At 36.2% G+C, this 13,160-nt stretch overlaps 1 protein-coding gene across 5 annotated transcripts in view; it reads left to right on the top strand.

Annotated features, from left to right (window-relative positions):
• clec16a (C-type lectin domain containing 16A) overlaps positions 1–13,160 on the top strand; it is a 59,572-nt gene that overhangs the window by 29,848 nt on the left and 16,564 nt on the right. For 4 of the 5 annotated variants that reach the window (XM_016545648.1, XM_016545645.1, XM_016545647.1 and 1 more), the window contains 4 exons: positions 1,079–1,129; positions 1,913–2,041; positions 3,125–3,245; positions 12,232–12,383. In XM_016545648.1, coding sequence (XP_016401134.1) covers positions 1,079–1,129; positions 1,913–2,041; positions 3,125–3,245; positions 12,232–12,383 — 453 coding nt within the window. The remainder of the gene's footprint in view (positions 1–1,078; positions 1,130–1,912; positions 2,042–3,124; positions 3,246–12,231; positions 12,384–13,160) is intronic. The other variant, XM_016545649.1, reaches the window with a different exon arrangement.

Raw genomic sequence — 13,160 nt, 5'->3', positions numbered from 1 at the left:
GTAGTGCTTGTTGTTTGTCATTTCTCCGATCACAAATTCAGACATGGTTTTATGTTTACGCGGCGCGATGCAACACAACGCGAAAAAAAGACAGTATAACTCATTATAATCCGTCATAATTATGTCCCCACTGGATGCAACAAATACATCGTTTATAATAGGTTTTAACGTTTTTGTCTCGTCGCTCCGGCCGGACAGGGCATCACAATATGGTAAGGGGCGTAACATTTCCATCACACGCTTGAGGTATTCGGCCAATCATAACGCACTGGACAGCTGGCCAATCAGAGCACACCTCGTTTTTCAGACTGATGAGCTTCGTAAAAATCGACGCGTTTCAGAAAGTTGGGGCATAGAGGAGAAACAATAATGCACAGTATGTGGAAAATAATGTGTTTTTTTTTTTACCTTAAACCGCATAAACACATTTCATTACACCAAATACACAAAATAATGTTCTTTTTAGCAACGTCATATGACCCCTTTAATATACACTACCGTTCAAAATTTTTTTAATTGTTCAAGAAATAAGTCACTTAAGCTTATCAAGGCTGCATTTATTTAATAAAATATACCGTAAAAACAGTAATATTGTGAAATATTTTAATGTGGTTTTAAAATGTTTTTTATTCCAGTATATTTTTAAAATGTAATTTGTTCTTGTGAGGATGAAGTTGAATTTTCAGCAGCCATTACTTCAGCCTTCAGTGTCACGTGATCCTTCAGAAATCATGCTAATATGCTGATTTGCTGCTCAAGAAAAATTTCATTAATGTTGAAAACAGTTGTACTGCTTAATTATTATTATTTTTTTTTTCAGAATTCTTTGATGAATAGACAATTCTAAATTTAAATAAACAGCATTTATTTGAAATTCTAAACCTTTGTAACATTGTAAATGTGGTCACTTTTGATCAATTTAATATGTCCTTACTGCATAAAAGTATTAATTTCTTTTAAAACCATTTTTTTCATTTTAATCCAAATCTTACTGACCCCAATCTTTTGAAGAGTAGTGTATCGTGTATCTTGTTTTCTTTTATGGTAATTTTTTTCCTTGTAATGTTTCTTCCTGCAGGGGGAGGAGATTTTCCTGGACATGTTTGAGGATGAGTATAGGAGCATGATGGTAAACTGCCTTACTAAACATACAAATGTTGTCTTTTTTGCAACCTCACTGTTGCAGGTCTGTTATAACCTGAAGATACAGCAACACATCCTGCCTCTGTGTGAGAGGAAATCTCTCTTATCTATCAGACATTTACTGGATAAGGAGTGACTAATGCACCCTATGTTTATACTACTTCCTCTTACAAAAAAGTGTTTCCTGGGAGTATTATTTTTCTTAAAGAATTAGCTTAGCTCGAATAAAAAAATATTGCCATTTACTCGTGCTCATTTATTCATAAGGAATAAAAAAAATTAAAAACAAAAATGTAGTTGCTCACTCATTTTCCTGCAATTATAAATAATGTGGGCTTGAGCTTTCAACATAAAAGCCAACATGACTCCTCTATATTAGTCTCTAGAAGTCGTATGCTTTGTGGAAAACAGACCATAAAATAGTATGGAATTGAAGTCATATTGTCAAATTTTTTGATGTGTAGCTTGTCTTGTATTGAAAAGAGTGGCCAGGATATTCTTTAAAAATTAACCTTTAGTGTTTTTGTACAGAAAAAAAGAAAGTCATTTGGGTTTGAAATGACATGAGAATGAGTAAATTATTCATGGCTGTTGGATTTAAAATGTTGTGAAACTTAACTGTCATGCTCGCACTGAACTAACGACAAACGCCAAGAGGCTGTTTGGCCAGCAAAATAAATGTTTGTGTTTGGTGGACCAGGATCAACAAGCTCATAGAGTGATGAATGTTTTTGCATTTTTTCTTTGTTTATGTGTACTGTGTGTATAGAATAAGCCCCTAAACGTGGAGTATCTTATGATGGATGCATCCATTTTACTTCCTCCAACTGGCACCCCCCTTACCGGCATTGACTTTGTGAAGCGATTGCCCTGTGGAGATGTCGAGAGGACACGCAGGGTCAGTGATGAACATATACACTCATGCTGAAAGATCTCAGATTGTATTATATGGGTGGGTCTTGTGGCCTTTTGTCAAACAATTTGGCTTTTTTGTTAAACATACTCACCAAACCTTTTCTCATGATCCATTTTTCTGGACTCCTTTTTAATGGTTAAATGAAATTTTATTAATAAAAAAGCATGTCTAATTAATTAAAGAAAACTTAAACAATTTAACATCAGTTTATTAAAAATTTAACAAAAATTCCCAACCTTATGTTTTATTGTTACCAAATTCAGTTTTAGCATGTCTAATTATTTGAAAGCATAAAAACAAGTTTCATTTATTCTTACAATAGTCTTATGATTTTTTGCTCAGAAATTTTGTGTTGGGTATTTACATTTTTTAAGGCATAGACAAGTAGTAGCAGCCTATTACGTACATTCTACTGAACAATAGTAATATTTCTGCCCCCCTAATATAATGGCAGGGCAAACACTGATAGAGTATTGACTTAATTTGGTCTGAATGACAAGCAGCTGATTTTGAATAGACATATGCTTTTTTGGTGATGACGGTCAAATGCATTTATTGGTTAAACGTGAACACAAGTTTAGGCCTAAAGAAAAAAATAAACTGTTGCATTTATTTACAGAGCAATTCTCAGTAAAACTTTAATTAGTACTATTATATGGATGTCAATCATTCAGTGAAGACTATAGCAGGCATTTAAGTAGTGTTATTTTATATTTGATATGTATACATAGAACATTTTAAGCACTGTTTACTTAAGTGAGCAGTTGTTTTACTGTTTTATTTTTCATTAATATTTAACTTTCTACATAAAGGATTGTGTTTAATATTGTATTAGTTGTGAAAGTGGTGCCAAGAGTTGTAAAATTTCACAGGTGTCAGTACTGAAACGTTGATATCATGACTCTGGGTTGTCACTCAAGACACTCAGTTACACTGATAATTTTTTAAATATTTGAGATACATTGAAAATATTTTAAAGAATATTTAGAACTTTTAGCACTCATGTAGGACATAAATTCCAGGAAGATTCATTGATGCTGAATGTGTGTGTGTGTGTGTCTGCAGGCTATCCGTGTGGTGTTCATGCTGCGCTCGCTGTCCCTACAGCTGCAGGGAGAACCAGAAACTCAACTTCCTCTCACCCGACCAGAAGATCTCATCAAGACTGATGATGTGCTTGACCTCAGTAAGGCCTTTACAGTCACATAAACCTAATGCTGAATAAGTTGGTTTTGGAAATCAAACATTTTCCAGTTTTAAAATTTCAACTGTAAGGAAATTTTCTGCTCGTTCAGGTTTTTGTTTGCTTTGCCAACATTTTTTTTTTCTCACCATCAAGTTGTTTCCAACCTGTATAAATTTCTTCTGATGAACACAAAAGAAGATATTTTGAAGAATGTTGGTGACCAAACAGTTTCTGGTCCCCACTGACTTCCATAGTATTTTTCTTTCCATTCTATGGAAGTCAGTGGCTACCAACAACTGTTGGTTACCAACATTCTTCAAAATATTTTGTTCAACATAAGAAAGAAGGTCATAAGGGTTTGGAACAACTTGAGGGTGTGGGAATGACAACAGATTTTTCATTTTTGGCTGAACTCTCAACAAAAAAAGCAATACATTTAAGGACAGATAAATGTTATTAGTATATTTTATGTGTGCCAGAAAATAGATATTTTTCATTTTTCATTTAAATTGTCATAATACCTGGGTATTACAACTGTAATGCATTACCTGGGTAATTACTGTAATGTAACTCACAATTACAATACAATTTTGATGTCAAAAATAAAAGAGATGGCATATGATTTTCCAATGATTTTCACATGACAACAATGTTCAATTAATCACAGAAAACCAATGTTTAGGCCTACAAGGATTAAAAGGGTCCTATTATATCCTTTTACAAAGTCTTGATTTAGTTTTTAGGGTGTACTTGAATTCATTTTCTTCCTTGATTGTTCCAAAAACATATTATTTTTCACATATTTTACGTTATTGCAGCACCTAACTTCCTTGAATGCGCTGGTTAGTTCCTGTTTCAGTGAAACCCCTCCTTCCGAAATACGAAAAGTGCTCTGATTGGATAGCTGGCCCAGTGCTTTGTGATTGGATAACTGCTGAGAGCCTGGGGCCGGTTGCACCAGCTTAGCCTAGTTTTGATGTAAATGGGCACTAAGTTACAACTTATGCACTACTAAATATTTTTTCGTTGCACCATTACACTTAGTTGAAGTGCAACTCTACGTATAAACTAAATATTTATGGAAGCGTCTGGTCAGGAGTAACGGTTGGAATAAAATAGCAGACGAGTGAACTGCATCAATATGCTCTTCTTCTACCCGACAACATGCAATCCTTTAGGCTAGGGATGTCAACGATTAATCGATTATCGATTAATTGTCGATAAAAGATGCAATCGATTAAAGCTATCGATGGCCGATTAAGCAGTTTAATTTTGGGCTGCGTGCGGCTCATGCGCAAAACACGTGCGAGCGGCTGTGAGTGACGGTGACGGTATATAAATGCATCATCATTCACTCATAATTACAAATTAAGCTTTTAATGTGATTTAAACTTTAAAAGTACATTAAAATAGAAACAACACAAAGTTCTTCAACATGGAAAGCAATAGAAATATAGTAACTAAGTCATTTCCCCAGATAATTCTTTCATATCGGGCTCTGCGCTTTGCAGGGCTGCGGGACACAGGACAGATAGGCTATTCATTCCTACAACTTGTTAATTCGTTCCTACGACTTATTAATTTGTGGCCACTGTCCATGTTTCATTAATTTTGTTCCTTAAATAACCCATGATTTAAGTAAAATGAGGGAACAAATTAATAAATCGATGAAGATTTATCATGAAATCTTTCATTTCCCTTAGATGCGAAAACTGATAAAAAGTGAATGACAATAAAATAAACCTGCGAAATTAGAGGGTTAGACGGTGAGGATTTAGGAAAAGAAACAATGCCTAAATATTATTGAATTTGTGGAAATTCGTGACCAACCGGCAAACCAGAACAAAGCCGCGTGAATGTAGGCTATATGGGCTCGAACGGCATCCAAAAGCATGGTCGCGATGTAACATTTTCCAGCTAACCAATTATTCCTCTAATAAACAAAGCTTTTATACCACACTTGTCATAATCAGAGCTTATAATTTGTAAATAAATAATTACTGGATTCAAAACAGCAATTAAAAGGCGCTGTGACCGACACTGGATAATTTTATTTTAAATGCCATAATGTCAGTTGAAAACATTGCAATTGTGTTTTAAAATACAACAACGAGCACCACGAAACCATTTAAAGAGGCGCGTTCAGTGGTCCCCGTGTCGGGATAGGAAAACGTACTCGTACTAAACGTACTAAATGTACTAAAATGATCTCAAACGTACGGCGCACTCTCTTCATTTTATCAAATGATCATAATCACATCTATTCATTTTACAATCCTGCTACTAGCATTTTATTCAGACTAAAACCCCTTTAATTCGGGTGAGAAAGCGTGGCTTTTGCACATCCTGTCATGCCGGTGACTGCGTGCTGCTGCAATAGACGCATTTTGCTGCATTAAAGTTAACGATTAATCGATTAATTGATCGTTAATTTAAACGACGCTCGATCATGGAAATGCTCGAAAATTGACATCCCTACTTTAGGCATATATGATGCTGCTGACATTTACACCCATGAACATATTAAGAGAGAGAAAAATATGTGAATAAACGTACTTTGTTTCTTTTTTTAGCGCGTCTTCAACACCCCATCTACAGTGCGCCTCTATGCGCTTCGGTCCGTGTTGCGCATTTCAGATGAAATAATAAATAAATGGCATTTCTTATGGGGTTTTTTTTCTTTCAGTATTTATTGATCCTTATTTATTTCAATTACATTTTCTGAATGTTATTTACATATAAATATAGCTTACATATAGACTAATGTTATTAATGTATCGTTTTTAATGGAAACTTGTTTTTACCATTAGTATACGTGAGGCAAAAGAAGTTAGAATGAAGGATAAATTAAAATTCATAGCATTTAAGCAAGTTCTGTGCGCGTATTTGAAGGTTTCTATTGGATGATTTAGGGTAAATGTCATATTATGCAACTACGCATTACTTTACGGAGAGCTTACGAACTACTACCTACGTTCTGCCTTACGAACAACTGGTGCAACCAAATAATGTATAGATTTAGTTACAAACTATGTCCAATAAATGTAAGATTCAGTGACCTCACATCCCCCGATGACGTTGTTGTTGAGTCCTGATTTTCTTAGCATTTATGCTTTCTCAAATCTGCTTTAAAAAAAATTTAATTTGGTTGCTTTTATGATTTTATAGCTGAAATCTTATAAATCCTACCTCGCTCATAACATCCTGCCTTATCATCAAAAGGACTACTACTCAGTTTCATGTGAATCTTTGCGATAACTTGATAACAAACATCTACAGCTGAGTGATTCACATACACTGAATTGTGTGCTAGCTCTTGTTTCTGTGGTATCAGATAAAGTGCAGTTAGATAAAGATGAAACTGCAGCCCTTCGGTTGAGTTTTAATAGGAAAAGAATGTAGAATCGATATATTTCTCATGAACTGCGACCATCTCCTTGGTTTTGAGTTCCATGTTAAGACTTTCCTCATTGTATCGCACACTCAGTCGCGAAGTGTTTACCACACATGATGAAATCGCACTCTCGTCGCCTATGCAGCTCTTTTATGCAATCTGTGGGTTTGCACTGTTAACCGATTCTCACTTCACCCCTGATGTGTTGCATGGAGGCCTTTGGTCTCAGCACCTCCAGCTCAGTTCTTGTGTCCAGGTGTCCTGGTTAACTCAGGTCGTCTCACTTTGACAGGTAAGAGGGGGTGTGTGCAAAGACAACTGACTCAGACCTTCCACTGTCGCTGAGGTCTTTGCTATAGCTGGTGTAGCTGTTGTGGGCAGCAGCCTTGAGCTCTTCCAGTATATCTCATGTCTAACAGTAAGGCTGCTTGAGAAGCACCTACAGCCTGGGTCAGAGAGTGGGCAGAACGAGCCCTGGAAGTGTGAGCAGGTGGGAGGAAGCTCAGATTTTGTTGCCAAAATCAACCCACTGCAGCTTCCTGTCTCTCAGCCGTTTGTGCATAAAAGGGTTAAACAGGGCTGACTGTTTTCGCTCTGGGTTTGAACCGGTTTCGTTTGTGAAGAGCAATATTAGGTCAAGTTGATAAAGATTTAAGTCTGTTAGTCTGGCATTAAACTTAGTTTTACAAGATTATATTATAAGTACAGTAGGGTCCAAATGTTTAAGAATCGAATTTATAATATATGTAAAATGAAAAAAGTTTTATGTTTTGATAATGTTGAAATCCTAAAAATGATGAATTGTCCAGAAAAATTTGTGAGACATTTGTTCATTAGAACATTTCAAAAACCTTAAAATAAATAAAAATAAATAAATAATTGTGAACCATTTCTGTGTTTTGAAAATTTCTAAATCCAAAAATTGAACCATTTTGATTCTGAACAAATCCAATGAGTCATTCAGATGAATTTGTGAACCATTTCTTCGTCTTGAAATTTTCAAAATCCTAAAAATGTTATGACATAAGCTTAATTCTTGCTGGATAGCATGATCATCAGATTTTATACAAATTTGTGGAGTTCATGGAGCTCAGATCCTATTGTAAATAAAGCAAAATGGGGACAAACCAAATATTAAAATTAATTATTTTCTTAATTTAACATTTCACCCAAATGATTGTGCTGGTAATATAATTTATAATGAAAAAGTGTATTAATAAAATTTTATAAAATTAATGCTAATGATTTTCTCTAGTGGTTTCAGACTTTTGAACCCCACTATATCTCTGCAAAGCATTTTAACGTAAAATCATCTCCAATTTTCATATCTGGAAAATCTTTTGTACATCCCCCAGCTTCACAGTAACTACAGCTGGTTCATCTTGCACCATCATGATTTGTGATAACATTGGCCTTTTATGTTCTTTTTTTATTGTGCATCCTGGAATGGCTCATCAGTGAGTGGATGGAACAAGCACCTCGCTATCAAATGACGAGAGAGACAGTCAGACAGATAGACAGACAGATCGACCTGAGAACCTGATGTGCCACTGATCTGTGTTATTTTTAGATGTGCAGGAAATGATGCATGCGCACAACACAGTAGACACAGCACAGTGCATTGTGTGAACTTTGTGTGAACATGAATTCTTGCTGAATATTTTCCACTCTTTGCTGCCGTTTTTGTTTTTTTTCAGAACACATTAACTGAAACATTGAACGGAGTTGCAGCTACATGTTCAAATGTATTTTGTGCCCTTCTTGTTTCCTTTTTTTGCATGCATGTACATAATTGATGCACATGACATGTGAACACTTTCTGAGGAAGTTCTCCGAAAAAGTTTCTCACCTTAAACACTTAGTCACATGGTACTTTTGCATGTAACACCCCACCCCCACTTTGGTTGAGAGCTGAAATCTCTTCTATTAATCGGGGTTTGTTAAAATAGACATGCACATTACATTTTCTCATGAAATTACACAGGATGTAACTGTATATTAATTTAGCTGGTGGTGTCTGGAAGGTCTGATTCAGTTACTCATCCAGGGTTAGAGTGAGCAATTTGTCCTGCAGTAAACTACATTTATTGTGTGCCAAAGGTTATTTTCACGTTTTCTAAGTTATTGTTTAGTTTACTCTTGCTTCAGGATTCCCAAGGTCATGAATAACCTGGAATATGAGGGAATTTTTATGTAATGTTTTTCTGGCAACGACATCTTAAAGGGATAGTTCACCCAAAAATGAAAATTCTGTCATAGTTTACTCATCCTTAAGTTTCTCCAAACCTGTTACTCTTTTTAACACAAAAGATATTTTTAAGAATATTCCTAACCAAACAGTTGACGGTAGCCATTGACTTCCATAATATTTTTTGCCATGCAGTGGAAGTCAGTGACGACCATCATGTACCCCTCTGTCACTGTATTCATCGTTTTTATTGTTAATAAACAAACCACATCCATCCCCCGCACTTTTGAAAAGCTTGCTACGCCCCTGCATCAGCTGTTTGGTTACCAACATTCTTCAAAACAATCTCCTCTTGCGTTAAACAGAGAGAAAAAAGAAATTTGTACAGGTTTGGTGAGGTTTTTATTTATTTATTTATTTTCAGTTAATCAGTTCAATGAAACTAATTGATTATTCAGAGCAGTATACTGCAGTATGTACTATATTTCACAAAATTTTTAGTTGTGTTTTGCTTTAAAGTGTCTTGACCCCCGTTTCAGGACTGGTCTTTCACACCTTAGATTTGAAAAAAGACTCCAGAAATGGGCATGTAAAGCTGTGGAAAAGTGGAAGTGTAGAGTGTGGGAAGAGGGGAGAAAACAACCAATAATACACAGGCCTACTACACTCATTATACAGACAAATGAATATTAAAATATATTTAAAATAGAAAGAATAAAGGCATAGTTACTTTTTGTGTACTCTTCTTTGAATTTTCGGTCTCTATCATTGTTTGCTGTCTTATCATCGCGTTCATGATCAGATGTACCGCTGTATCAGTGCCCTTATATGCGTGTATTTTACTTGAAGAATACATGATATGTGCGCATACATGGTGCTGGTTCATGTTTAGAGCACATGAACATATCATATTTTCAGAGAATATGAAATATGTTCACAAAAACTTGAAACACGTTTGCGCCGGTCCATATGTGAACTGTGATCCGCACAGCAAGTGTTGTTGCAGAAACTGCTCTCTCATGCGCGCTCCACGTGTTTGTTACTTCTTAAATATTGTTACGGTAATGTTTACAGAGGTAAACTGACAGCACGGTAGCTCTTTAATGAGATTTGAATTCTCCGCTGGAAGATAACCTCATGCATAATACAGAGCAGTGATTGGATCATAAGAGCTCATTCTCATGAATAATACTGAGAACAGCTTGGAAAACTTGCCATAGACGCGTACTCTCCAGCCACGGCCGCAAATGACCACTCCAAATTAATGCATAAACGTCACTTTTCATGACGTTGGTTCAACTTTGCTTTTTGAACCAGGAGACCGGCATGGCTCCAAAGAAATTAAACATATAACCACTTTTTCCTTAAAAATAGACATAACGAGTGCTATTGTTGTTTTCACTGATGTGCAACCTGTATATGTTAACATCTCAAAAAAATGCGTTTTAGGGTTTCATGACCCTTTAACTATTGCTTAGTGATGCTGATTACTAAACAGGTTCTTCAGAGAAGATCCCTTTTCCTGAATTGATCAAACTGGTACACAAGTATGAATGATTCATTATATTCATTCGAATGAAGATGTACCGCTGTATCAGTGCGCTTATTTGCGTGTATTTTACTTGAAGAATACATGATATGTGCGCATACATGGTGCTGGTTCATGTTTAGAGCACATGAACATATCATATTTTCAGAGAATATGAAATATGTTCACAAAAACTTGAAACACGTTTGCGCCGGTCCATATGTGAACTGCGATCCGCACAGCAAGTGTTGTTGCAGAAACTGCTCTCTCATGCGCGCTTCCACGTGTTGTTACTTCTTAAATATTGTTACGGTAATGTTTACAGAGGTAAACTGACAGCACGGTAGCTCTTTAATGAGATTTGAATTCTCCACTGGAAGATAACCTCATGCATAATACAGAGCAGTGATTGGATCATAAGAGCTCATTCTCATGAATAATACTGAGAACAGCTTGGAAAACTTGCCATAGACGCGTACTCTCCAGCCACGGCCGCAAATGACCACTCCAAATTAATGCATAAACGTCACTTTTCATGACGTTGGTTCAACTTTGCTTTTTGAACCAGGAGACCGGCATGGCTCCAAAGAAATTAAACATATAACCACTTTTTCCTTAAAAATAGACATAACGAGTGCTATTGTTGTTTTCACTGATGTGCAACCTGTATATGTTAACATCTCAAAAAAATGCGTTTTAGGGTTTCATGACCCTTTAACTATTGCTTAGTGATGCTGATTACTAAACAGGTTCTTCAGAGAAGATCCCTTTTCCTGAATTGATCAAACTGGTACACAAGTATGAATGATTCATTATATTCATTCGAATGAAGTCTCCCAGCTTCCACATAAACCCACTGCCATTTATAGACACTGAAGTGAAGGCTGTTTGTTCCTTTTCCTTTTTTTAAATACAACTTCATTATGAATCAACCAACATAACCACATGTAAGCACCCTGAAGTGTATCCTGATTGCCCTTAGGATACGAGATTCCACAGAGCTGGTGTGCATCATGGTATTTGTGGCTTTAAAAATGGAGAACTACTGTGCCTCAGCTGGCTGGTTAACTAGTCAGACGGTGTATATTCTTTGGTATAAGAGCAGATCATTTTCCCCAGAGGCAACACAATTCTCTGTCATCGCTGTTGGCTGCGAGTTAAAAGGAAAAGCAGCGTTTACTCTTTCAGTTCTGAAGTAATTCCTCAACCCATCAGTGTGACTTCTTAGGAAGTTCAGGGAGAAACTGGTACAAAGTCATAGTACCTCAGTTGTGACAATGCTGTTTCAGTTATTAGTTTAGTTGGTCTACCTGAAACCAACTTCAAACGTTCATGACCTACCTCTCTTATTTACCCCTCCCCTTCTTCCCCCACCCCCCTCTCCACCCACCTGCGAGTAGCTGCGATGTACTGTGTAGGTCATGACTCACTGGAGTGTTTTTGAAAACTCCCGCATGTCTGAGTACAATCTGATTTCATGCCAGGTTAACACTCACTCAGTTACTGAGTCTTTAATGTGATTGAATTCACGCTTTATAATAGGAAGTGCATGACTATACTTAGTTGTGCAAGGCCTACTATTTCTTTGGAAATAGATTAGGTGGTTGAATTCAAAATTTTAATGTTAAATTTCCTGACGCATGTGATCAGAGGCTACTAAGGCAGTAATTTCGAAATCCGTCAGATCTGGACTTGCATATTTGCAATTACAAATTTTTCGCTTGGGTTTGTTTTGAATGCACGAAGTTGTTACACAGTGTTCCCATCCACAGTCTGGACTTTGACCTTATGGCTTGTTTTTTACTGATTTATGTAAGTTTGTTGAAGGACCCTTGGAACTAACGCTCAATTATTCAACGTTATTCTTCCCTTGTAGATAACAGTGATCTTATTGCTTGCATGGTGGTGAGTAAAGATGGGGTTCAAGCTCAGCGCTTCCTGGCTGTGGATGTGTACCAGATGAGTCTTGTGGAACCGGATTCAAAACGTCTCGGCTGGGGTGTTGTCAAGTTTGCTGGCCTTTTACAGGTCTGCTTCATTCCCACTCCTACACTGCAAACATGACACTCAAACAAAAAAAGTACACTTTGGACACATTCTTGACTGTGATCTTCAGCTCAGAAATGAAGTCCTCTGGAGGGTATTTAAAGGCTTCTCTCGAAAACCAGTTCTAAAAATCTGGTTTTGGTTGTTTTTGGCTATTGCAGTTTTGCGTTAATATTGTTTCTTTTAACAAAGTGTATCAGTTTAAAAAAAGAGAGAGATCAGTTAAATGCTGTAACTTGATTTGCAGTGCAAACAAATGACTAAAATTGTGTAAATATGGATATGATGTGTGACTTGAATGCAAGTTGCTGCATTTTTTTTTTTTTTTACTTTTCATCCAGTCTTGTTGGTTTAATGCATACTGTAAATATTTGGTAACAATGTTCCCTCTAATTTTTTTTCTTGCTGAGCAAAACTTTTCTTTATTGGCCGGACATTTCGGCCACCTGAGCAAAAACATTCTTTATACCAGACCTGTACAGTGCACACAGTAAAAAGTGTGTAACTTTTAACTTTAATGTGCTATTAATATTTGATTTGACCCTTGATGTAACAAAATGATGCACATTTTAGTTTACCTGAGAAAACATTTATACAGTGCTGTGTTGCCAAGAAATTCTATTAAAAATCATTAAAAAAAAATCTAATGCAGAACAGTTCACTTCTTATTAATAATGTGTGACCCTGGAGCACAAAACCAGTCTTAAGTCGCTGGGGTATATTTTTTAGCAATAGCCAAAAAAAAAACATTGTATGGGT

Source organism: Sinocyclocheilus rhinocerous, unplaced genomic scaffold (genome assembly GCF_001515625.1).
Source record: "Sinocyclocheilus rhinocerous isolate Xijiao unplaced genomic scaffold, SAMN03320098_v1.1 scaffold189, whole genome shotgun sequence".
Taxonomy (NCBI): Eukaryota; Metazoa; Chordata; class Actinopteri; order Cypriniformes; family Cyprinidae; genus Sinocyclocheilus; species Sinocyclocheilus rhinocerous.
The sequence above is the reverse complement of the archived record's forward strand: the minus strand, read 5'-3'. Positions and strand labels throughout refer to the sequence as shown.